This window comes from Tamandua tetradactyla, chromosome 25 (assembly GCF_023851605.1).
Source record: "Tamandua tetradactyla isolate mTamTet1 chromosome 25, mTamTet1.pri, whole genome shotgun sequence".
NCBI classification, from domain to species: Eukaryota; Metazoa; Chordata; class Mammalia; order Pilosa; family Myrmecophagidae; genus Tamandua; species Tamandua tetradactyla.
The window spans coordinates 31,701,063-31,728,072 of NC_135351.1; the positions used below are offsets into that span (position 1 = coordinate 31,701,063).

At 38.9% G+C, this 27,010-nt stretch overlaps 2 protein-coding genes across 18 annotated transcripts in view; one reads left to right on the top strand and one right to left on the bottom strand.

Annotated features, from left to right (window-relative positions):
* The window catches only part of ENPP3 (ectonucleotide pyrophosphatase/phosphodiesterase 3), a 188,003-nt gene that overhangs the window by 91,502 nt on the left and 69,491 nt on the right, over positions 1-27,010 (top strand). For 15 of the 16 annotated variants that reach the window (XM_077143950.1, XM_077143954.1, XM_077143951.1 and 12 more), the window contains 4 exons: positions 742-817; positions 16,029-16,151; positions 18,233-18,358; positions 20,952-21,012. In XM_077143950.1, coding sequence (XP_077000065.1) covers positions 742-817; positions 16,029-16,151; positions 18,233-18,358; positions 20,952-21,012 — 386 coding nt within the window. Of the gene's footprint in view, positions 1-741; positions 818-16,028; positions 16,152-17,878; positions 17,991-18,232; positions 18,359-20,951; positions 21,013-27,010 lie in introns of those variants that run through there. The other variant, XM_077143965.1, reaches the window with a different exon arrangement.
* LOC143669028 (chromobox protein homolog 3-like) lies at positions 5,684-6,479 on the bottom strand. 2 transcript variants are annotated; one of them, XM_077143598.1, is made up of 2 exons: positions 6,171-6,479; positions 5,845-6,097 (listed from the first exon to the last, which is right to left on the bottom strand). In XM_077143598.1, the coding sequence occupies exons 1-2, from the start codon at positions 6,334-6,336 to the stop codon at positions 5,958-5,960; spliced, it is 306 nt and encodes a 101-aa protein (XP_076999713.1). In that variant the 5' UTR covers positions 6,337-6,479; the 3' UTR covers positions 5,845-5,957. The 2 variants fall into 2 exon arrangements, with proteins under 2 accessions (XP_076999712.1, XP_076999713.1); XM_077143597.1 differs by having other exon boundaries at positions 5,684-6,479.

Genomic DNA, 27,010 nt, shown 5'->3' on the forward strand with positions numbered 1-27,010 from the left:
AAGTAATTTAACTGTAGGTGTCTGTGCTGTTTGTATTCTTTATGCCAGTAAACACTCTTTGAGCCCTATTGTCCAACATGCTTATCATTGGCCTTAAAGGATGGGGAAAAAGGGCAGTGAAAAGAATTCTCTTTAATCATATCATGCCTTAATTCTAGTCTTGGCATAAAGTTCATTACACAGAAGAGCTTTCTCAGCAGTAATGATAATGTATGACACAAACAACCTTTGTGTCAGATAGCTTTTAAGATACCCTAAATCATTGTTTGGGCTATAGCTCAAAGTACAAATCAAACAATTTGTACAATATATTCTTACATAGGTTAAATAAGCTCTTTACCCTCTGGTGGATAGACTGAAAGCCAACTGCTCCCTAGGCATTTCCCAGTTCTAGAATGATTTTAGACAAATGACCTCTAAACAGATGCCTAGTTAAGAAAGAAAAATGGAGAAACGTACATGGCTCCAATGGTTTTACTCTACCTTTAACTCAATTTGGGGTTATGTTCATCGAGATTAAAGTAATTGAGTTGAAAGAGCTATTATGAATGGTATTTAAACATTTTTCCTAATCCTTCCTTCTCAAGTCTAAGCATTAGATGAAATAACTTTGTTGAATCTTGCAGCCTGCTTAACTAATATGCTATAGGTATATAATATTCTCTGTAGGAGACTGATGATTTTGTGCATTTGTATATTTCCAGAAAATACACAGAAGTTACCTTTCCTTTTTTGTAACAGGTTCTTCTTGCTTTGTTGGTGATTGTGTCACTTGGATTAGGCCTGGGACTTGGACTCAGACAACCAGAGACACAAGGTACACACTTCAGGCACTTCTAGAACATTTCCTTATTTCTTCTTTCACTGATCTTAAAAAGTCAACACCTGTCTCCCTGCCCCAAGCCTCCTCCCTCTTTTATGTAGTGCTCTCCTTACAGGCCTCTCCTCATCACATACCTCATTTATCAGGAACCCAGACCTGGGTCAGAGTTATCCCAGGCCATTGCTGGACTTGACTATTTCATCCTCCTGTGAAAACCCCAGCTCCTTTGAGATTCATATGATTTTAATGATTCTTCCTTATTCTTCCTCACCTTTACAGAGGATGTTGGTTGCTATATCGCTGACTCTTTCTGTCCCAGCCCCTACTGTTCTCATGAATACAAGGTGACCATCTGTCCAGCCACTTGGCCTTGAAATTCTCTGTTGCTCCACTCCCACGACCTTCCCCAGACCTGGATGTCACGTTAGTATTGCTCAATCCCTAGCTCTTGTTATTTCTTGTTAGGCAGTGCCAAATTCTTGAAATAATAAAAACAGTTTCAATTTTTTTTTTTACATGAGAAGCAAAGAAAAAGTGAGATACATGCCCCAAAATATAAAACGACCTCACATCCCTTTTCCATATCCCATTAGTATAAACAATGGATAAACCATTTACAGGTGAGGGTATAAAAAGCACATTGTATGATCTTGTTATGCATTGTTTTGATACTTTTACCAAGGGGAAGCACGAGGCCAGATGTTGGGTTTCAGTTTGACTGACTTCTAGTTTGACTCCAGTTGGAAAGTCTTACTGCTTCTTCATTAGGAGGACTCTTGTTGGGGATAATTTTTCAGTAAGATTTTCAGTTAGGAGTTAAAAATACTCAGTATTTTATCTCACAAGTCACAAGTTATTTTATCTCGTGAAAGGCATATACTAATCTCTGGAAAAAACTTCCTCTGATTCCAATTCTTTCTCTCCCCTTCCTACTTTTGTATACTTGCTGGCTGCTTCCCTGAGTCGTCATTCCTCATTCTCTTATTTTCTTCTCAGTCTCTGCACTAGAGCATCACTCCTTTCCCTCTCCCACCCAGGCCCTCCGCATAGCAACCCTGCCCCTCTCTTGCCAGCCCCTTTAACATATTCATCCTTCATTCTTTAACAATATTTGCTTTCCTAATCCCCAACCTTGCACATTTTCCACCCCTGCTTAATCTGTGCTCCATAGGCAACTTTCCCCAATGCCCACCACTTAATGCGGGTTTTAAAATTTGTGTATGTTTTAACTTACTGCTTTTTTATGTGAACATTTTTTTTTTTTACTTATTCCACAAAAATTAAGCACTAGCTGTGTGCTTGATACTATTCTAATTAAAGGAAATATAGTGGTGAAGGAAAGAGGCAAAATCCTTCAAGAATCTTATATTCTAGAATGGAAGACAGACAATAAAAATAGAAATTAGAAATAAATATATAGTAGTGAAATATATATATATATGTATAGCAGTGAAAGTGTTAAGGAAAAAGTAAAGACAACAAGGAAAAATGAAATATTGTGTTGTGTGATACAGTTAAAATAATTTTTAAGTAAGAGCTAAAGAAAGTGAGAGAGAGACATAGGGTCATTTTGGGAAGAATATTCTAGGCAAGAGAGCATAGCAAGGGCTCAGACCTACAGCAGTAACTTGCCTCACATGTTCCACTCAGGAACAGCAAGGGTCCAGTCGGTTAGAACTGAGAGGACCAGGGGCAGGGCAGTCATAAAATGAGAGATGTCAGGTCATAGAGCAGCTGGTAGGTCGAAGTCTAGTCTCGTGCGATGGAAAGTACCTGGAGGTTTTGTGCAGAGGGATGACGTGGTCTGATTTGCTTTTGAACAGAATCACAGGTATCTGTATTTTGAATACATGGCAGAGTGGCAACAGAAGAAGTAGAGAGAACAAATAGGAGATTCTTGTGTCTTCCAAACCTTCTTTTTTTCTGCTTTCATCTTTTATATTCTTAGATTTTGAGTATTTATGTCTTTTAATAAACTGTCTTTCTACTTGTGTTTTTATGAACTTTGGGAAGATTGAGGAGCTAAATAAGAATGATAGAGCAATCACATTTAATGAGAACACCATTTTGTAGCTTATTTTTTCCCAATAATACTAGAAATATTTTTAAAGTCCTTAAGATCACCAACAATAATGGTTTTTTTAAAACATATTTTATGTATAGTATAACATATATACAAAGCAAAGAAGAAAGTAATAGTTTTCAAAGCACTCTTCAACAGGTAGTTACAAGACAGATCCCAGAGTTTGTTATGGGCTACCCTATGATTTTCTCATATTTTTCCTTCTAGCTACTCCAAATATAGGAGGCGAGAGGGCTTAAATATTTTGTCATCACAAATGACTTTTTTTCTTCTCTTTTTTGTGAAAAATAACATATGTACAAAAAAGCTATAAATTTCAAAGTACAGCACCACAGTTAGTTGTAGAACATATTTCAGAGTTTGACATGGGTTATAATTTCAAAATTTTAGGTTTTTACTTCTAGCTGCTGTAAAATACTGGAGACTAAAGGAGATATCAGTTTAATGATTCAGTATTCATATTCATTTGTTAAATCCTGCCTCTCCTGTATAACCCCACCATCACCTTTGATCTTTCCATCCCTCTCTTTTGGGGTGTTTGGGCTATGGCAATTCTAAATTTCTCATATTGGAAGGGTCTGTCACTAATATGGGGTAGGGGGATGGAACTATGTTCTGGAGAGGCTGGGCTAGGTTTCATGACTTATCTGGACCACGGAACCATCTGGAGGTTGTAGGTTTCTGGAAAGTTACTCTAGTGCATGGAACCCTTATGGAATCTTATGTATTACCCTTGGTGTTCTTTAGGATTGGCTGGAATGGTCCTGGTTGGGGGTTGGCAGGTTATGATAGGTAGCAAGCAACCTCCAGAATGGCCTCTTGATTCTGTTTGAACTCTCTCTGCCACTGATACTTTATTAATTATGCTTCTTTTCCCCCTTTTGGTCAGGATGGAATTGTTGATCCCATGGTGCCAGGTCTGGATTCATCCCTGGGAGTCATCTCCTAAGTTGCCAGGGAGACTTTTACCCCTGGATATCATGTCCCATGTAGGGGGGAGGGCGATGATTTCACTTGCAGAGTTGAGCTTAGAGAGACTAAGGCTGCATCTGAGCAACAAAAGAGGTCCTCTAGAAGTAACTCTTAGGCATGCCTATAGGTAGTCTAAGCTTCTCTGCTGCCTACATAAGCTTCACAAGAGTAAGCCTCCTGATCAAGGGCATGGCCTACTGATTTGGGTGTCCCTAAAGTTTCACACAGTATCAGGGGATTCCCTGATAGTAAAGTTTAATAGTTCCATATTTTTCTCCCCTCCCTCAGGGGACTTTGCCAATACTTTTTGATTATCTGCTTAATGTACTCTAGGATATATCCAGGCATTACAATAATCTATACAGGATTAAAGGACCTGTTTCTTATTCTGTGCTCCCTGTGTTTCAGTTGTTCAAATGAGCTATACAGATAGGTTGAATTAGTTTATGTACTACAGAAAATTTCAGTTCCAGATCAAATAAACCTTTCTTCCATTGTTCTCAAAGAGTATATGTGGTTCTAAAATATAGACATTGTCCTCCTTACCCCTATGCTATGTTAATCCCAATCTGTTCTGCTTCGTTTTTATCTCTAAATATCAGGTTATATATATAAAACAGCTTCTCAAAATCCAGAAAGAATAATCACCACTCTGGACTTAATGTGTTTGCTCTAAAAGCTTACAGTCTAGGCCCCTGCTTTCTTTTTTTTTTTTTTTTGGAATATAAAACTATTTATTGACCACGGCTCACCAGTATTTACAATAAAGTAAACAATATACAGTTGGATAACATTCCAGTTACCATGAAGTTATTGTTTGTTCTGGCTTCTGCTGAACCAGTAACCCAAATACTGAAAAGATTGAGCCTACATGTAAGGAATGTGTTGGGGGAAAAGAAAAAACATGCAGGTCAACAGTTTAGATTACAAATGTTTACCCATTTAAGCCAACAGGTCTTAAATTGCAACATCTTTAACTACCTGATTAAGTTTCTATAAAGCATGACCTTTTCAGTCAATATAGCACAGGGATTTCAACTTTCCATAAAAGAATGGCTCTCTAGAAAGAACCTTTAATTAGCCTTTTAACTATGCCTTGTTTGACTAATGAAAATAAACAGTACTACCTTGTTTTCTCATTTGGGTGGGGAGATGGTTGGTTATGGCAGTTTCTTCTCAGAGTTTCACAAGTATTTTGCATTTATATGATTAAAGACATAGACATGGATTTTGCTCTGGTGCTTCAAATTATATAAATTATTTGTATTATATTTAAATTGTCCAATTAATTACTGAATCATCTGGATAATTTGAAAGTTTATGACTTAAGGAAAATTTTCAATTTAAGTGATTTCTTACTCAGAATGATGGTATCACAGAACCACCATGGACTTATCCATGGTTGTGAAATGCCTTTTTTTATGGTTTTGCTTTCGATGAATGTAAAAAATAATAAAAAATAAAAATTACATATGTATTTATACACACACACACACATACACACACACACAAAAAAAACGCAGAAAGGTCAGAATGGTCTCCTTAGGCATGTATGGGGCTAAACACAAGTTCTGATTCAGTAAAGACTATGGGAAATTTTCCCACATTTAGAAAAGCTGTTCTCTAATGCAAAGAAAATAATATACCATAGTATCAAATGTTCTTTTCTGATAAATGATGCAACTACAGAAAGCTTTTATTTGTTCAAAGTAACCAGTGATATTGATGCAAAAACAAAACAAAAACCAATACCCCCAAAATACCTAACAACTCCCCCAATAATACTACTTCAAAACAAACATATCAAACTTGATTTCCAGTAGAATATTCTTCACACTAATAAATCAAAAAACCAAGACCCAGGTTTTATATATATATAAATATATACAAAAAGCAATCCAAACAATTATTGAGCTTCATCTTCTGGACAAGAATGCCAAGTTAGTCTCTCTTCATAAAAAGCAATTACAATTTGAGGACACTTCATGTTTGCCTCTTTGGCCAGCACCAAGTCTGCCTCATCTGAATCTTTCCATTTCATGAGAAACATTGATTCTCCACTGCTGTCTGTGGCACCAATTATATGTTCAGGATCAAGACCTCTTGCAAAGCCTCTTGGTTTGTCAGCAGCATCTCTTTTCTTCTTTGATTTGCTGTCATCAGATTCACTGTCAGATAATGATTTTCTTTTTGTACCATCTTTTTCTTTACCAGCTTTTTGAGAATTAAGAAATGCTTCAATTAACTCTGGGCAATCTAAATTTTCTTCAGGCTCCCAAGTATTGTCAGCATCTGTAAATCCCTTCCACTTCAGGAAATACTCCACCTTCCCATTTACTACACGTCGATCCAGTACTTTTTCCACCACAAATTCTTCAAGTTCTGCCTCTTCTACTTTTTTACTCTTTCCATTCTGCTTCTTTCCCATTTTCTGCAATGTAGTTTTATTGGAGGCCATTTTTTATTGCAGACTTGAAGAGCTATTATTCACCGCCTCCGAGCTGCTCCAGGTCCCGGGTCTGCAGCGTCTCCAGCCCTGCGCGAGCCCTCCAGCTCGAGCCACATCCGAGGGGGAGGGGGCTGGAGAGCTGCACGCGGGGCCCCCGGGGGATGGGGGTGAGCGGCACCGCCCACGCTAGGCGGCCGCGAGGGGCGGGGTGGGAGCAACGGCCCCTGTTTTCTTATAAGCATTTTCTAAAGGTGACCATACCATTGTTGTTTTTTTGTTTCTTGCTTATTTTGTCTCACCAAATGTCCCACATGTTCATTCACATTGTTGTATGCCTCACAACTTTGTTCCTTTTTGTAGCAGCACAACCTTTGTTCATAAGTATACACCATTGTTCACCAATCTCCTCTGTCAGTGCATCCTTCAGTCACCAGCATTCATTATGTAGAGGACCCAAAGTCCACAGTCTATCAACATTCTCAATTTTAGATAATTTTATTGTTCCTAAGAGAAAGAAAACCAATAGACACACCCTCACCAAATAGGAAATCTAAACCTCCTCTTAACTTTTGTCTCTCATCTATTATTTACCTCTGCTGTTGCTGTGGTAGTGCTAATGGTTTCCTTTTGAACATAGCTCATAGCATGCAAAAGCAGTTTTCCTCCTGTACCCTAGACTTAAACACTCTTTATACAAGAATCATATCTTTGAAGTAATTCTTGTAAGAATTCATATTTCTAGTGTGAGTCAGTGGGAAACGTAGGCCTATACAATCCCTTTCAATCTTGTTCATTTTGAATATGGTAATATTACTTATAGAACCACTAGAGAACCACCTTCACTGCTTTCCAGTCCCATAAATTGGAGTTCAACCTCATTAAGCTAACTTCTGATCTCTAGCTTCTATGTATCTCTAAGTCCCCTATTTTCTGCATTATAAGCCTCTGATTATACCTTTATGCTGGTCACAAACATGGAATCATACAGTATCTATCCATTTGTGTCTGGCTAATTTCATTCAGCATTATGTCCTCAGGGCTCATCCATCTTGTCACATGCTTCAGGACATCATATTGTCTTATGCTGCATAATATTCCATCATGTGTATATACCACATTTTGTTGATTCACTCATATGTTGATGGGCATTTGCTTTGTTTCCATCTTTTGGCGATTGTGAATAAGGCTGCTATGAACATTGGTGTGCAAATGTCTGTTTGTGTCATTGCTTTCATCTCTTCTGGGTATATACCAAGTAGTGCTATTGCTGGGTCATAGGGCAACCTGATATTTAGTATCCTACGGAAATGCCAAACAGTCTTCTATAGTGGCTGCACCATTATACATTCCCACTAGCAGTGCATAATGTCCCATTTTCTCCACATCCTCTCCAACATTTATAGTTCCCTGTTTAATAGCAGCCATTCTTATAGGTGTGAGGTGGTATCTCATTGTAGTCTTGATCTGCATTTCCCTTATAGCCAATGAAAATGAACATTTCTTCACATACTTTTGAGCCTTCTGTATTTGCTCTTCAGAAAAATGCCTATTCAAATCTTCTGTACATTTTATAATTGGATTGTTTGTTCTTTTTTGCTGAATTGTATGATTTCTTTGTATATACAGGAAGTCAAACCTTTGTCCAATATGTGATTTCCAAATATTTTCTCCCATTGAGTTGGCTGACTTTCCACTTTTTTGGCAGTCTTTTGAAGTGCACAGCATTTGATTTTGAGGAGTTCCCATGTATCTATTTTTTCTTTTGTTGCTTGTGCTTTGGGTGTAAAGTTTAGAAAGCTACCTCCTATTACTAGGTCTTGAAGATGTTTCCCTACATTTTCTTCTAGAAGCTTTATGGTGCTAGTTCTTATATTTAGGTGTTTGATCTACTTTGAGTTAGTTTTTGTGTAGGGTGTAAGATAGGGGTCCTCTTTCATTCTTTTGACTATTGATTTCCAGGTCTTTCATGCCCAATTGTTGAAAAGACTATTTTTGTCCCAGTTCAGAGGATTTAGGGGCCTTGTCAAAAATCAGTAGACCATAGATTTGGTGATCTATTTCTACACTCTTGATTCAACTCCATTGGTCAATGCTTCTATTTTTGTGCCAGTACCATGCTGTTTTGACCACTGTGGCTTTATAATAGGTTTTAAAGACAGGGAGTGTTAATCTTCCCACTTCTTTTTTGTTTTTTTAGGATACTTTTAGCTATTCGGGGTCTCTTTCCCTTCCAGTTGAATTTGGTAGTTAGCTTTTCCAAATCTTCAAATTAGGTTGTTGGAATTTTGATTGGTACTCTGTCAAATCTGAAGATCAATTTGGGGAGAATTTGACATCTTACCTATATTTAGCCTTCCTACCCATGAGCAGGAATGCCTTTCCACCTATTTAGATCTCCCTTGATTTCTTTTAGCAATGTTATATAGTTTTCTGTATACAAGTCCTTTATATCCCTAGTTAGGTTCATTCCTAAGTACTTGATTCTTTTAGTTGCTATTTTGAATGGATTTTTTCCCCTTAATTTACTCCTCAGCTAGGTCATTGCTTGTGTATAGAATTGTTACTGATTTTTGCACATTAATTTTATATCCCACCACCTTGCTGAATTTGTTTATTAGCTCAAGTAACTTTGCTGTAGATTTCTCAGGATCTTCCAAGTATAGTATCATACCATCTGCAAATAATGAGAGTTTTACTTCTTCCTTTCCAATTTGGATGCCTTTTGTTTCTTTGTCCTTTCTGATTACCCTAGCTAGAACTTCTAACACAATGATGAATAATAGTGGTGACATTGGGCATCCTTGTCTTGTACCTGATCTTAGGGGGAAAGCTTTCAGTTTTTCCCCATTGAGTATGATGTTGGCTATTGGTTTTGCATATATTCCCCTCATCATATTGAGGTAGACCTTCAATCCCTATCTTTTGGAGTGTTTTTATCAGAAAAGGATGCGAATTTTGTCACATGCTTTTTCAGCATCAATCAATATGATCATGTGATTTTTCCCTTTTGATTTAATGTGCTGTATTACATTAATTGATTTTCTTGTGTCGAACCATCCTTGTATTCCTGGTATAAACCCCACTTGGTCATGGTGTATAATTCTTTAATGTGCTGTTGGATTTGATTTGCTAATATTTTATTGAGAATTTCTGCTTCTGTGTTCATTAGGGAGATTGGCCTGTAGTTTTCCTTTCTTATAGCATCTTTACCCAGTTTAGGTATTAAAATATTAGCTTCATTATATAACTTAGGTAGAGTTCCTTTCCCCTCAATTTTTTTGGAAAAATTTAAGCAGGATTGGTGTTAGTTCTTTATGGGATGTTTGATAAAATTCTCCTGTGAAGCCATTTGGTCCTGGGCTTTTCTTTGTAGGACAATTTTTGATGACTGATTGAATCTCTTTACTTGTGATTGATTTGTTGAGATCTTCTATTTCTTCCTGAGTCAGTGTAGCTTGTTTGTGCATTTCCAGGAATTTGTCCATTTCACCTAAGTTGTCTAGTTTGTTGGCATATAGTTGTTCATAGTATCCTCTTATAATTTCTTTTATTTCTTCAGGGTCTGTGGTAATGCACCCCTTCTCATTTTGATTTTGTTTATTTGCATCCTCTCTTTTTCTTTGTCAGTCTTGCTAATAATCCATCAATTTTATTGATTTTCTCAAAGAACCAAATTTTGGTTTTATTGATTCTTTCCATTGTTCTTTTGTTCTCCCATTCATTTATCTCTGCTTTAATCTTTGTTATTTCTCTTCTTCTGTTTGCTTTGGGGTTAGTTTGCTGTTTTTTCTCAAGTTCCTCCAGGTGTGCTCAATTTTTGCTCTTTCTCGCTTTTTAATATAGCGATTTAGGGCAATAAATTTCCCTCTCAGCACAGCCTTTGCCGTATCCCATAAGTTCTGATAAGTTGTATTTTCATTTTCATTCATCGCCAGATAGCTGCTGATTTCTCTAGCAATTTCTTCTTTGACCCACTGGTTGTTTAAGAGTGTGTTATTCAATCACCATATCTTTGTGAATGTCCTCATTTTTTGGTGGTTATTGAGATCCAGCTTCATCCCATTGTGCTCAAAGAAAGTGCTTTGAATAATTTCAATATTTTTAAATTTATAAAGACCTGTTTTGTGCCCCAGCATATGATCTATCCTGGAGAATGTTCCATGAGCATTAGAGAAGAATGTATACCCTTGTGCTTTGGGGTGCAACGACCTATATATGTCTGTTAGGTCTAATTCATTTATCAAGTTGTTTAACTTCTCTATTTTCTTGTTGATGTTCTGTCTGGCTGTTCTATCTATAGAGGAAAGTGGTGTATTGAAGTCTCCTACTATTATTGTTGTGAATCTGTCATTCCCTTCAGTTTTGCCAATGCCTGTCTCATGTACTTTGGTGCTCATTGATTGGGAGCATAAACACTTATGATTGTTATATCTTCTTGGTGAATTGACCCTTTAATTAGTGTATAGTGTCCTTCTTTGTCTCTTATTATGTCTTTACATTTAAAGTCTATTTTGTCTGATATTAGTATAGCTACTCCTGCTTCCTTTTGGTTACAACTTGCATGGAAAATCTTTTTCACTTTTTCATCCTTTCACTTTCAATTTGTTTGTATCCTTGCGTCTAAGATGAGTCTCTTGTAAGCAGCATGTAGCTAGATTATGTTTCTTAATCCATTCTGCCACTCTGTATCTTTTAATTGGTAAGTTTGGTCTGTTAACATTCTAAGTTATTACTGAAAGGGTGAATCTTGATTCCATCATCTTATCTTTTTTATTTTATTTTTCAGATCTATATGTTCTTTTCAGTCTTTCTCTTTGTATTCTTTAAATTACCCTTAGTGGTACTATTCAATTCTGTGCCCTCCTCCAGACATCCCTCTCCTGTTTTTTTTTTTTAAGCCAGCAGAACTCCTTTTAATATTTCTTATAGGGCTGGTCTCTTGTTGACAAATTCTTTCAGGACTTCTTTGTCTGTAAAAACTTTAATCTCTCCCTCAATTTTGGAGGACAATTTGGCTGGGTACACAATTCTTGGCTGGATGTCTTTCTCTTTCAGGATGTTAACGTATCATACCACTGCCTTCTTGCCTCCAGGATGCTAGTTGAGTAGTCTGAACTCAGTCTTATTTGGTTTCCCTTGTAATAAATTGTTTTTCTCTTGCTGCTTTCAGGATTTTCTGCTTCTCTTCAACATTTGAAAGACTGATTAATATGTGCCTTGAGGATTTATTCTGTTGAAGTTCATTGGGCTTCTTTGACTTGCATATTTATGTCCTTTATGAGGGTTGGGAAGTTTTCCCCCATTATATCCTCAACTACTCTTCCTAGTCCTTTACTCCTGTCTTCTCCTTCTGGGACACCAGTGATTCTTATGTTTATGCACTTTGCTTTGTGTATCATTTCCCTGAGTTCCAATTCAATTTTTTTCTTTTTTGCCATTTGCTGTTTAGAGTCTTCGAAGTCTATTATCCTGTCCTCTATATCACTTATTCTTTCTACTGCCTCTTCACATCTGATGTTGTGTGCCTCTAGTATGTTTTTTATTTGGTCAGCAGAATCTTTAATATCTGTGATATCTGCTATTTTTCTATTTATTCTTTCAAATTCCTCTTTATGCTCTTCTACTGTCTTCTTGATCTCCTTTATGTCATTTGCTATCCCACTTAATTTTATTAAGTAGAGTTGTATGAACATCTTTGATTAGTTTTTCCAATATCTGTGTCTCCTCTGGTATTTTAATTTGGTGATTAGGTGGGGCTATACTGGCTGCATTGTGATATGCTTAGTGATCTTCTGCTGTCTTCATGGCATGTAAATATCTTGATTGATTTACTTTTGGAGTTAATTTCTTTCAGTAGCCTAAGGCCTTGTGTTTGTGGGATGGTTGTACAGCAGGGAGCAGGGCATGGGTGGAGCACTCAGTATGGTGATTTGTTTCAGGGCGGGTATAGGCACAGATTGGTGATGTTACACTGATGCTTGTGAATGTGGGTGCCCAGTGGCCAGGGAGGACATAGCTGTGCAGGTGCACCGGTCTGGGGGGGGGGCATTACCTTGGTGTGTGCTGGTCTAAGGCATGAGACCCTTTGTGTGCCTGCATAGAATTGTGGCAGCAGGTCAGCGTTATGCCTTTGTGGTTTGGAGGAAGGTATGACCCAGTTGTGCAGGTCAGCACTTTCTCAGAGCTGGGAAGAAGGCTGTGGGCTGTGTGCATGCTTGGTTCTAGGACTGCTGTAAAAGTGCAGTTCCCAGGGTGAATGATGTGATTGGGTGCCCAGGTGCATGCGTGGGCCTGGAAGTACCGGAAACGGATGCGCTGAGCTCAGGGAGGGTGAGGTGAGGCTGTGTGACACTATGGGTGGGGAGCGGAGTTGGCCTGGGTATGGAGGTTAATGCCCGCAACCTTTATGTGCTGGCAACAGCCTGCAGGGAATGGGGGCTTGGGGGTGGGTAGAGGTAATGCTCGGGAGGGGTGCAGGAGAAGTAGGTTGGGCTGCACTTGGGGTGGGGGTGTGGGGCAGGTACATGAACTGGGGGTTGGTGGGGTGGGGGTGCCTGGAGCACAGGGAATGGAGTGGGTGATGGGGTTTGGGTGCGTGGTGTGTGGGGTGAGTTGCCAATCACAGGGTTGCACTGGTGAGGGTAGCGCAGCCAAGGAACGCAGCCTGGCTTACTTTCTAGTCCGGCGCTCCTGTCCGTGCACTCCCCTGTGCCTCCGTGCTAGACTCCAGCTTTCTGCCTCTCAGTTCCTCGGCCTCTGCAACCAGGGCTGCTGCATGTGGTGCAGAAGGCTCTCCCAGGTCACCCGCACTCCCAAATCGCCGCCTCAGTCACTCTCCTGTCCCTTCTCTAACTTTTCTGTGGAGCAGGGCTAATCTCGAGATACTCCAGTCAGCTATCTTCCCGGAAGTCCGCCACAATAATGTTTTATAACAACTTCTGCTGACATTTGAAAATGCTTGTGATGTTATGGCATGTAGATATTGCAATTTAAACCCCATTCCTTAATTAACATTTAGAGTGTTTCAATTTTGCAAACTTCTTTGCATAATAGATAATACTGTGGAGAACATTTCTTTGAATAAATCTTTGCTTCTTTTTGATAAATGCTTAAAGTAAGATGACAGGGATCAAAAGGTATGAACATTTAAAAATAATAATGAAAAATTTTAAGCATAGTGTAAACGTAGAAAGACAAACTAACTCCCATGAATTTAGCACCCAACTCTATTGATTACCAATTGATGGCGGCCAACTTTCCCAGTCCAAATTATTTTAAAGCAAACACCTGACATCCTTTCATTTGCATAAATATATCAATTTTTTTTTTGGCATAGACAGGCTCTGGGAATCGAACCCAGGTCTCCAGCATGGCAGGTGAGAATTCTGCTACTGAGCCACCATTGCACCGCCCTCAATACTTTTTAAAGACTAGAAATCTTAAAAAAAATCTATCTATTATTTTGGATATAAATATTTTAAAGAAAATGTCCCCCGCTTGTAGGTCTTGTAGGTAGATTTGGGAAATCAATATTCATTTTAAGTAGGTAATACAGTCCTATTTTTCATTCAAAATGCTTTCATCCCCAGGCCACCCAATTCCTCTCCTGAGACAGAACAAAGGTGTTTTAGTTTCCTAGGCTGTTCAAAACCAACACCAGGAAATGATTTGGCTTAAAGAATAGGGATTTATTAGTTTAAAGTTTTGAGGATAAAAGAGAATCCACATCAAAGTGTTTTCAAGGAATGCTTTTTCCTAAAGACTGACTGTGGTTTCTGGGCTGGCTACCAGAGATTTTTGTTCCTTTGTTTGTCATATTATAAGGCATATACTGGGTCTGAGGATTCTGCTGAGCTGTGTAGATGGCTGTTCAATCTGTGGCTCTCCTTCTTTGTCTAAATTTCATCCTCTTATAAAGGATTCTGGTAGAAGGATTAAAATCCATCCCAACTGAGGTGAGACAACACCTTAACTTAAGTAACCCCAACAAAAGGTCCCACTTATAATGACTTGAAACCCATAGGAATGTATTAACTTAAACAAAACAAAAGTTTTTTTCTTTGGCACATACAGCTTCAAATCACCATACACAGGGCCACAGTGGCTCAGCAGGCAAGGACGCTTGCCTGCCATGCCAGAGGACCCAGGTTCGTTTCCTGGTGCCTGCCCATGTTAAAAAAAAAAAAAAAATCACCATACACAGTTTTCACTATGTTGGATATTCATCCATGGATTTTATGCATATAATAACAAAAATATACTGTGTTCTCCTACCCTTATTTTTCTTAACTTTCTTTTGTTCCTTTCTCATCATTTCCTCCCTTCTCTCTCTCTCTCTCTTTCTCCTTCTTTTTTTCCCTATTTCTCCCTCCCTTCATTCCTTCCTTCCTCCCTCTCTCTCTCTTTTAGTCTTTTTCATTCTCATTTTAAGGCTTTTAAACCTTTAAACTCCTCCTCCCCGATAGCTAATTTTCATGATTGCAGTATAGTTATCACTAAAAAAATAGTTTATTAATATGAAATCTCCATCTCCATATCCATATGCATTATTTGTCATTTTATCTCCAGTACCTAATATTATACCTGATATCTAATGATACCAACATAAATCTTTATGGAATAAATAAATTAATCATTTAAAACAACTCAATGCTTTTCAGGGGGATAGGGATGAAGTATGCCTACCATTATACCCTTCAATAACCTCATTCTGAATATGATGCAGAAAGCAAGTATTCTACAGCAGTTGTAGATAATAGTCAATGAGAATGCATAACAAGTAGAAATTTTATCCAGCTGGCTGCACAGTCCTTGCACAATCAGAGCTCCAGTAATCACACTGCTTAAGAGTCTAAAATCAGTATCCTTAGTTTACTTCTTTCTCCTGAGCTTCAGACCCATTGTGTTCAGGTTTCCTAGATGTATGTTTGCTTATATTACCAAAACAATGAAAGCAAAAATACAATTGAACTTTTTTTTTTTTTTAAGCTCCTGCTCTATCTACATCTTGGGAGTCAACCTTGATTTATTGTTCTTTTTTACCCTTTTTGTAGGGTACCCTTTTTGTAAATTCACCCTCCTATTAATTTCATCTTAATCTCTTTAACTCTTTTTACCTCTTCCTTGTGTCTACTGCTGCCGACTTGCTCCAGGAACTTATTTGAGATCGGGTTTAAACTCTCCTGCTTAGTTTCCCTCTAAGGGCTTCCATCTTGCCTGCTTCCCTTCATTTGTCCTCTAGAGTGGCTTCTAAAGCCCAAATCTCTTCTTCTTACTCATGACTGTATTCCCATTATTAAAAGTAATTCCCTTTATTAAGCTTTAAGCTTCTTAGTCTGGCCTATGCACCTTTCCTCTGACTAACCCATCTTCACTTATATACTCTATACCCCTTAGCCATCAGGACCTAGCTGTCCTTCTACAAATGTGACTTCCTAGCTTCAGTGAGGTTAATAATGCCGATCCATCTCCCAGGACTCAAGGGAGTCCACCACATGCCATTGCTAGTTTACACTTCAGCCCCCAAGTGCCCCCAAAGTAGTCCTTGTACATAGCAGTGTCTTATTATCTCATTGCACTAACAGATCCCACTGCACCAGAAAATAATCTATCTCCAACTCTGCGACAAATTCTCTGCATCTAAGTACGAGATCTTGGGATAACTTCTAAGCTTTTGTTCCCTCATTTCCTTTACTCTACAGGCAGCTGCAGGAAAAAATGCCTTGATTCATTCTACAAAGGGCTGAAGGGTTGCCGCTGTGACATGGGATGCAGAGGCCGAGGTGATTGCTGCTGGGATTTTGAAGACACCTGTGTGAAGTCAGGTATGAATTGGAGAAAGTATTTTTTAGGGTGTTGGTTGTGCTGTCCTAGTGCATGTCCAAATGCTCACCCTGACACCTGTATCCAGGATCTATTATTATCATTTCCCCCTTCCAGTGCTAAAAACCGAGACCTCAGTCTATGTAATTAGGGCTGAGGGATAACAGTCTACAGTACATGGAATGTCATTTAATTATATTAGTTTTCATGGAGTTTTATTTTGATTTAAAGATAAGCATCTCATACAGCTTCATTTGCAGTGGTTCTCAAACTTCAGGGTTGTCTTGGTTTGCCAGGCCTGCTGTAACTAAGCAGGCTAACTGGCTTCAGCAACAGAAATTTATTATCTCATGGTTTTGGATGCTAGAAGTCAGAAACAAAGGTCTGACATCAGGACACAATTTCACCAAATTCTCTCTCATTTTATGACAAGGCTCACCTTTCCTACAATTTCCAATAACACATACATCATTTCTTTTTACAGCCTCACCAGGATTGGCCTGAAATCCATATTTCTAGTCTCTTTGAGGCAATCTAGGCTTTTATTCTCAAGTGCCTCAAAATTCTCCCAGCCTCTACCCACTACATAATTTCAAGGCCACTTCTACATTTCTAGATATTTGGTACCCCACTTTCCGGGACCAAAAAGTATCTTAATTTGCTAGGGCTCCTGCAACAAACATAGACTAGTTGGCCTAAACAGCAGAAGTTTATTGTCTCGTGACCAGGGAAGCTAGAAGTCTGAAATCAGGGTGTCAGCCAGGCCCCGCTTCCTCTTAAAGGGGAGAATCGTTTCATGGTTCTCCCCTGCCTCCTGGAGAGTGGCCGGCTGTCCATGTTGTCCCTTGGGTTTTGGTGGCATAAGTCAATCTCTGCCTCTGTCCTGTGGCCATATTGTTCTCTGTCTCTCTTTCTGTTTGTGTCCAAATTTCCTCTCCATATAAGGACACAAATATTATTGGGATAGAGCCCACTTTAATCCAGGTTGGCTTCATCTTAACTAATAAAATCTTCCTCGATTCACTTTACAAAAAGTTCACATTGATAGGACCAGGGGTTAGGATTGAACATCAGGGAACAGTGCAATCTGTAACAACGGTGTGTGAGAATCATTGGAAACCTGGCAATTCTTGAAGACTCCGATGCCCATGCTCCACCTGCCTAAATATAAGAAATGCTGTTCTCTTGGTGGAAGATTGAGTTTGCAATGTTCAGTTCTCTAAGAAAGAAGGGAAGGGGAATCTAGTGTTTGGAGGAGAGTGAAGATTGGAACAACAGAGCTTCTTACATTACGTTCTCTGAAAAGGGCAGGGGGAAGGGATATCTTAGTGTAGACAAAGAGCCTTGTTGTCTTCCCTGAATCTTCAAAAATCTTTTCTTCCTACATGAAAAATATGCAATGTGAGCATAGAACTAACTCTGCACAAGTGCAGCTGGTAGCAGCCACCCAGTTAATGTCTTTGTCACTGTGCCATAGCTGATGACAAAGGATGCAGCCACTCCCCAGCCTCTCGCTGTTTTTAGCAATGGGACTTAAACTCGTCTTATACTACATTTATAGACTGGGAGAAGACAAGAGGTGTGCCTGGGAGCTGAGTTACCCTTTCTGACTCCCCTCCCTGGGAAGCAACTCCCACTTGCCCACATTCCTGCAGATCTGAATATGCTCCTGTTCCTTGTGCTGTCACCGTCTCTTCTATCATACCTGTCCTCCAACCAGGCTGGATAAAGGTGCTCTTGGGAGGCACTAATCAGTCAGAGCTGGCGATTCTTCACCAGTGGGAGCCCCTATCCATGGGGGAAATAGGATCTGTGTTCAGAGTTTCACGAAGCTTAGAGGTGTAAGTGCAAAGTAGACTAGAGCTGCAGCTTGCAAAGCTGCATTTCTCATTGTCATCCATGCTAATGAAGAAAAGATTGTCTGTTAGAAAACTTTGATGATATACATTTCTTCATTAATACAGATGAACCAAGAATTTGACTGGCTTATAACAATCTATGGAGAAATGCTGAAAGTTACCTGTTCCCTGCTGAATACTTAAAATTCATTGAATGCTCAAAACCAAATTGTGTGTTTTTACAGCTCGAATATGGACATGCAATATATTTCGTTGTGGGGAGACCAGACTAGCATCTAGCCTGTGCTCTTGTGCGGATGACTGTTTGCAGAGGAAAGACTGCTGTGCCAACTATAAGAGCGTTTGCCAAGGTAAGCAGGATGGTGACACATTTGTCTCTGTGAGTTCAGTGATCCTAGAGCTGACCGAGGCTGCAAAAACTAAGACAAGTCAGAGAATCTGAAGCTACTCCATCTATGGTTAGGTAGGAAGAAATGTGGTTTGTTTGATATTATATCGTTAAGAAGTCCTTCCAAATTCACAAAGGTAATTGTAGTTTCCAATTTGTTTAGCATACCACTGCTGGCCTCTACCCACCCTTCCCCAAACCAGTTTTATCACTCTTTAGTTTTCATTTCAAGAGTCAACGTCTGTTCACATGGTAAGTTTTCCCACTGAATTCATTGCACAATATTGCTTGAATTTAACAGAAAAAGAAATTGTTATATATAGTACTGGAGTTTACCATTAACACTGATTCTATACTTTGGTGGCGTTAACTTAGGCATTCCGTTTATTTTTTAAATAAATGTAAATGTCTTCTCACTGTAAAGATTTACTTGGTATTTTGTCAAGTTTAGAATTTTCAAAAATGTTATGGTAAATTTCTAGCTTATATAAGGGAAGAGAGAATAGTACAATATTTCCTCCAGAACCCATCACTAGAGTTCAGCAATTTAGAACTCCTGGCCAAATTTGTCTCATATCAACAAGGTGTTGTTTTCAAAAAGACAAGGACGTGACTCTCACGTGAATGTAAAGTGAATAAGTCAAAGTTTTTTTTTAACTTATTAATGACATAACCAGCTTGAAGAGAATTGAAGGACAACATGCATGGGACTGAAAAAATTCTGGAAAAAAAATCTCTGAAATTGTAACCTTGGTAGACAGAAATGATTTGCACTTCTAGAGAATAATCTTATTCCTTTGGTTTTAGACAAGAATCAGATTTATCTCTCAGTTTTGTACAAGTTAAATGCTGTTTCCATGAAATTATAAAATAAATAGCAAATAAATACTAGGTAAAGATATACAATCTTAGGTAATTAGGTAATTTGTGGATGGGCCTTTATAAAATTTCCGGCCTGACCTTAAAATAATCTTTAATGATCAGTCATACTTTTTGCCTATTTCCAAGTTTTAGATTATTTTTTCTTAACAAAATGTACTCTCGATACCCCCAAAACTCCTTCTTTTAATTTTATGTTATTTTGAAAGCAAATCCCAGAGTTAATATAATTTCTTTTGTAAATATTTTCGATATATACCTAAAATAAGATAAAGACTTAATTAAATTACAATACCAATAATATATCCAAGGATATTGTTAATAATTATCATCATAAAATATCCATTTGTTGTTCAAGTTATTTCATTAATTAAAAAATATTAGTTCTGTCGAATTTTCCAGTCTGGGTTTGCTGATTGCATCCCTTTGATTTCTGCAGTTTGTAGTTCCCTGTATTTCCTACAAATTGGTTGTTAAGAGTCAGAGGATTGCTCAGTGTTCTAGTTAGCTGACTGCCAGAATGCAACACACCAGAGATGGATTGGCTTTTAATAAAAGGGATTTATTTTGTTAGTTCTTCAGAGGAAAGGCAGCTAACTTTCAACTGAGGTTCTTTCTTATGCGGGAAGGCACAGGGTGATCTCTGTTGGCCTTCTCTCCAGGCCTCTGGGTTCCAACAACTTTCCCCGGGGTGATTCTTTTCTGCATCTCAAAAGGCCTGGGCTGAGCTACAAGTGCTGAGATGAGGTTTGCTGCACTGCTTGTGCTGTGCTACATTGAGCTTTCTCATTTAAGCACCAGCCAATTAAATCAAACATCATTCATCGCAGCAGACACGCCTCCTAGCCGACTGCAGATGTAATGAGCAACAGATGAGATTCATGTACCATTGGCTCATGTCCCCAGCAATAGAACTAGGCACCTTCACCTGGCCAAGTTGACACCTGAACCTAACTACCACACTCAGATACAGAAGTGATTTTTTATTTTTATGTGTGTGTGAGTGTGAGTATATTTACTACATGGTGATGTATATTTCCATGAAGAAGCGTCTTGTGGCTGCTTGTCTCTTTATTTGGGATATTAGCTTTTGTACTCATTGCCTAGATCCATTAGGGATGGCAAATGGTGGCATTCATAGCCTATTATTTATACTTCATTAATTTGCTGAAATGTTCAGTCGAGAGAGACTCCTATGAAGAATTTTTTAGTTAAAGATGTTTAAATATGTTTTTTACAACTCCTCCATTTGATATCAGTTATTTTCATTGACCATTTTTTTAAATGCTTTTTTTTCCCTCCCTAGATAGGCTCTCTCTCTTTATTAAACCCATTTACTCTAGCAGTTGGATAAAAGTGTCCTTGAGGAGAAAAATTATTTTAAAAAAGAAAAGACAATGAAGAAAACATCCCCTTCCAGCAAAAGGAATTCCCTTTCTTTTTCTTGGTCAAAATGGGCTTCCTGTTTTTCAGCTAGTGCAGGTTACTGATCTCTGCCAAGTCCTCAGAGGCTCTGCTTTTGCCAAAATGTCAAAGAGGACAATGTGTTTTGGAAGAATTTAGTCATTGAAGTAACACAAATTAAGTGTTTTGGGAAAATCCTGTCCATTGAACTTGCTTCTCTTTTCCTACCTGGTAGTGCAGTAGGCTAAAGAGTTTGATCTTATGCTTTTCAGGAGAAACACCGTGGGTTGCCGAAGCATGTGGCACAGCCCAGCAATCTCAGTGTCCAGAAGGGTGAGACTGATATGGGGACTTTATCCTCCTTGACCAGCTGGCACATGGGAATGTGGGTGAGAGGCAGGGTGGCATCCCATTGGCTCTGTTTACATTTCACAACAGAAAAGGGACCAAAGGTTAGATTCCTTGTGGCTTCCAAGTCTTAACAAACTTTTGTTTACTTTATTATTTATACAGCACTTTTATATTCATTTATTACATTCATGATTTACAATAATGAACTGAGGAAATAGGTGGAAGCAGTAAATACTAACATTCTGTGACCACGATTCTGTGGTTAGGGCTGTAATTTAGGTGGGAATTTCTCTTATAGGAACTTATTTCTAGTCACGTCTTGGCACCTCAAACTTACTTCCTGAGGGCATGGGGGGTAGGTTTGTCCATGGAGGGTCTCCTAATGACAGGGTGGACTTGGGGATGTATGAGGAGGATGTTGTCAGGTAGGCACTGCTGAGGAGCACATGAGGTCTGCTCCCCCAGCCCCAGGCACCTCCTTGCACATTCCTGATTCCCTCTCCCAGGACCTTGCCCAGCTCTGGAAACTGGCCCCACATCACCTCAGAGGCAGGTGGCTTTCCCCTTTCCTCCAGTTGCCCTCCTCCCTTTCAACCACTTCACTCTTCAGGTCCCAAGCAGTGGGAGGATGTCAGGGCCTGGAAGAAGGGAAGGGATACCTGGCTTTAGGAAGATTTTGTGTGTGTGGGGGGCATTTTTAATCACATTATTTCATTAGCCAATGCATATAGATAATGTGTTTTTGTTTGTACCACACGGCTCTGGTTTACCCTAATCCTCAGATTCAGCTGCCCCTGTCAGAAGCTTCTGGTAGAGGAGCAAGGGATTTATAATGAAAGTAAGACCTGGGTTTGTGTCCTGGCTTTGACTGTGGGACTTTGCCAAATTTGTCTATCTATAAATTTGGAATAATGATAAAAAAATAATAACAAATAACTCCAGGCTCAGAGGATTTCAGGTGAGGGTTAAATGATCTAAATAAGGGGAAATGCTGTGTAAGTGATAAAACAGTAGACTGATTTTAGGTTTCATGCAAGGTTAAGGTAGGTATTCAAAAAAGTCAACATTTTTCTAGTAGGATTTTTCTTTAATTGCTTGTCTAGATAAACTTGATATTTGCGTCGAGTTGTGCGCAGAACCAAGCAGCTTAGATTCAAATGACCATTTCTCAGAGTCCAAATTATACCAACAACTCATTTTTGACAAAAGCATAGTAACAATGATGATATTTATATTGTTCCTATAATGCATCAACCATTTTACATATTGATCATCTTACACATGATTTCTTATACCATCCTTTGAAGTGAGTCCTATTATCTTTACAGAAAATGAAAGGGAGGCACAAAGTTGGGAGGATCAGTGCCCAAGGTGGTCACTGCTGGGGTCAGACGCAGAGCCAGGCAGCGGGGCCCCAGGTCCCTGCGGCCTGGCCTCCTCAGGCCACAGTTCTGAGCCATTGATACTGTGTAATTGACCGGAAAAAGGGACAAAGGAGGGGAATAACGGGCGGAATTGTCTGCGGTCCCAAGTCTCCCCTTCCAGTTTGTACCTAGGAGGAGAAGGGACATTAGTGAGCAGGAAGCTTTCTACCAAGGGCCTTTTAAGGTGCCTTAGGAGATCGACGGGACTGAGCCTGATGCTCCCTCAGAATGATCTACCTGAGCCAGCGAGCCTCGTGCCCACCCTGGGTCGTGAGGGCGGCAAAGGGATCACCAGACAGTCTGGGCCCCCTGGAAGCCAGATTCAGACCAAACAGGAGGCTGGTGGAGCAGCGGGGGAGGGTAAACGGCACTCCGACCTGGCACCTTCCGTTCATGCCACTGGAATCATTCCTCTTCCTGTCCCCTTTGGGGCAAATAGGAAGTGATGCTTCTGTCAGCTCTTTGTAATACTCACTGGCAAATGTGATTTGAGTGGTTGGAGACACTTTATGAAATAAAGCCCCCTTGCTGGACATTTATGCCAGTATTTTGCTTTGCTTGTTTTACTATTTTGTACATCGTCATAGCTCTTAAGTGGGCTGTTAAATCAGACAGATGCGGGCAGAGAGCCTGGTTCTGCCCCTGTGGAGGGGACACCTGGGTGCGTGCCATGATCCTCTCCACCTGCTCATTTGTAAACTGGGGTTAACATCAGCATCCGGCTTGCAGGCTGCTCTCACACTTTCTGCTGATGATAAAGTGAAATAATAGACGTGAGATAAAAATCTTGGCAAGATAGTGAGCGCTTTGTCCTGTCTTCTTCCTATGCTATAAGGACAATATTGATGCAATGTTTAACTTAATAGCAATCAGAAATAAAAATGAAAAGAAGGCACATCATCATAATAATGATTATACTTTGCATTTCATATGTGGTAGCGGCGACCTGTTGTGCTTATGGAAGTAGAAATTGATATGGACTCTCACTAGAGAAATGTGACAAAATACATTTGTCTCCCTTGAAAGTGCTTATCCTTTGACCAGGAAATTTCACCTTTAGGAATGTAGCCTAAGGAAGTACTTAAGGGTGTTTTAGCTACGGGAATGTTCCTGGTTGCATTGTTTTATAGATTTGTTTATGAAAATGTGCTCTGGCAGCCCTGTAGTAGCTAGCTGAGGGAGGTAGAGGGCCATAAAAAAAAAAAGAATTGTACTGAATGTTTAGATCCCGCTTCTCATCCCATAGATGATTCCATAGATGACTCTGTCTTTTGGGCTGCAAGATTATTTATATTATTACTTCTATTATTTATATTATAATATATTTGTATTATTTATATTTATGGATATAAAAATTTAAATAAAAATTTTGTCAATGCTTTTCTTTTTAAATCCTATTTTCCATGCAAACTGTGTTAAGGCAGTTTAATTTCGTGATCAATTTTCTACACAGCACTCTTAAAATATTCTCAAGTTTTAATTTTACATTTTAAGTGAGGTATGGTTTACATATATTGAAATGTACATCTTTTTTTAAAGCAGTTTATTTTGATAAATTAAAATATCATGCAATCCATCTGAGCTGTATAAGAAGGCACTCATCACAACAATCCACTGTAGAATATTTTCACCTAGCAGAAGGCTCACTGTGTTATATAGTCCCATGTTTAGGGTCATCACTGCTCCTAGGGGGAAACTCAGAGGGTGAACCATGGGTGCGAAATGGGCACATCTTAAGTGTACAGTTTGATGTGCTTTGGAAGTGCTTAAACCTGTGTAATCCAGATAACTGTCAAGTTATGCTACAATATTATAATAAAATTTTAGAAAAAATGTTTTCACTTTTATCAGTGTGCTTGGGACAAACTAGAGAAAAGGTCAGTTTTGCCGTCTAATACCAGAAAGATGCCTTACATAATTATTCCTTCCCATTCACGCTCAGAGGCAATCACTGTTTTGATTTCTATCACTCTGGGTTGCTTTTCTAGAACTTCAGATAAATGGAATCATACCATGTATTTTCTTGTGCCTGGCTTCTCTGGGTCAACCCACTGATTTTTAGATTCATAAATGTTGCTGCATGTATCCTAGCTCTCACATGGGCTTTTGCATATTGTGTTTTCCTTGATTGAAACAGTGCCATTCTCTTTCCATATTGCCCTATATATGTCCTTTAGGGCTCAGTTCTCATGTCACACCTTGGAATACTCTCACCTTAGAGAGTGAGTTTGATGCCCTCCTATGTACTTGAATTGCTCCCTGTACTCAAATCTAGACTTTAACCACTCTTATTTACTTTTCAATTTCCTCCCCTATATTAAGACTTCTAACTCCTTTGTGCTGTACTTCTCAGTATCTAGCATAATTTCCAACTCAAATATTTGTTAGGTGAATTATTCTACAATTAAAGCTTACTCTAGGAAGCAAGTAGACTTCTGCTCCCTTCTTTCTCTTCACAGTTCTTCAATAATGTGGTATTAGACGGCAAAATTGACCTTTTCTCTAGTTTGTCTCAAGCACATTGATAAAAATGAAAACATTTTTTTCTAAAATTTTATTATAATATTGTATAATTTGTCATAAATTCTAAAGACTTATTCTAATCAAATGTCTTGGAAAGTGTATATTTTTGTGTAAAGAAAATTCAGATGTGAAATAGCTTGAGTAAAGAGTTGCAAATGTTTTCTTTTGCATACTTTCTGACCTCTGTCACAAACTGCATTTCATTTGGAATTTAAAATAAATGCACTGTGCTTCTAGCTGTTATTCATAATAGCCAAACATTGGAAAGCACCCAAAGGCCCATCAATGGTAGAATGGATAAATTGTGGTTTTACTCACTCACTGGAATACTAGACAGCCACAAGAATGAATGATCTACAACTACATGCAACAATATGGATGAATCTCCCAAACACAATGTTGAGCCAAGCATTACAGATGGAGCAGAATACCTACTATAGGATTCCATTTCTACCTGAACAGAAATATAAAAACACAGGTGAAACTAATTGATTCAGTTAGAAGTAAAGATACTGGTTATCTTTGATAGGTGTGTGGTTTGCTGAATTTGCTGATTAGAAGAAGGTGTAAAAGGCTTCCGCAGTGCTGGCCAAATTCTGTTTCTTGGTCTGGATGGTCTGGATGGCCACACAGTGGAATTCAGTTTGTGAAAATTCATCAAACTACATTTCTGAATAAGTACTTTCATGCATTGTATTATGCAATTAGTAATGTTTAAAAATGGGGAGGACTGAAGATGGAGGGAAAAAGAGATGGCCTCTGGCAATAACCCAGGATTACCTTCCATCATTTTATCTTCAATACTGGTCTAAAAAGATTGCAATGCATCTGTTTCAGTTTGTTAAAGCTGCCAGAATGCAATATACCACAAATGGAATGGCTTTTAAAAAGAAAATTTATTAAGTTGCAAGTTTACAGTTCTAAGCCTATGCAGATGTCCAAATTAAGGCACCAACAAGAGGTTACCTTCACTCAAGAAAGGCTGATGCCATCTGGAACACCTCTGCAGCTGGGAAGGCACCTGGCTGGTATCTGTTGATCCCTTGCTCCTGGAATTCGCTGCTTTCAACCTTTGTTTCCTGCGGGGGTTCCTCACTTGCTTCCCCATGGCTGAGTTTTATCTCTTGGCTTCCTCTGGCTCTCTCCACATTCTGGCTTGCTTAGCATCTCATGGGAAGGCACATGGTGATGTCCACTGGGCCCTGCCTGCATCTCAAAAGGTCTCTGGATGTGTGAGCTCTGGAGCTTTTTCCAAAATGTCTCCCTCTTAAAGGACTCTAGTAAGCAAACCCACCTTGAATGGGTGGAGCACATCCCGTGGAAACAACTTAATCAATAGGATCCAACCCTCCAATATTAAATCAAGATTAAAAAACAGGGCCTTTCTGGGGTACACAACAGTTTTAAACTGGCATAACATCTAAAGTCACCTGAGATATTAGGATAAAAAGTCAAAAAACTTAATTTATTTGAAATTTAGACTTTAGAATGCTAAAACATAAGCTAGAATTTTGAAATTTCTTATATCCAAAAGATGGTGGCATAATTGTAACTTTTATGAATTTTTGAGGTTGCGATTTGAATTCAGTAATTATTTCACTTGGTTCCAGTTTGGTGCAGTTCCTTAGCCCAAACCAGGTCTACATGAGGCTGCAACATAGAATCTCACCTGTGTTGATGGGTCAGCTTGCATGCCTCTGACCTCTGCCATAAGATGACAATTAATTAGCTCCATGTATAACTACCATGTAAGATACTAAGCACATTTTGTGTAGGTGAAGCAGTAGTACTAATATAACAGGTGGTAATGGTTCATACTGGGTGAGTGAGTTGGGATTGAGGTTTTGAGAGCTGAGCAACTGCATATGGTTAAATGAAGCTGAGACTTGAACTCACTTCTGGCTGAGGCTAACATCCTTCCTTTTCTTCAACAGCACACAGTGCCCTGGCCACACAAAATCTCAGCTACAGAGCATTTTCACGTATGGCAGATCTGGATGTCGCAGACGGCGTATTTCAAGTATTAAGTTAGA

Excerpts from the sequence above, each read along its gene's own strand:
- LOC143669028 (XM_077143597.1), bottom strand. The coding sequence starts at position 6,336 with ATGGCCTCCAATAAAACTACATTGCAGAAAATGGGAAAGAAGCAGAAT.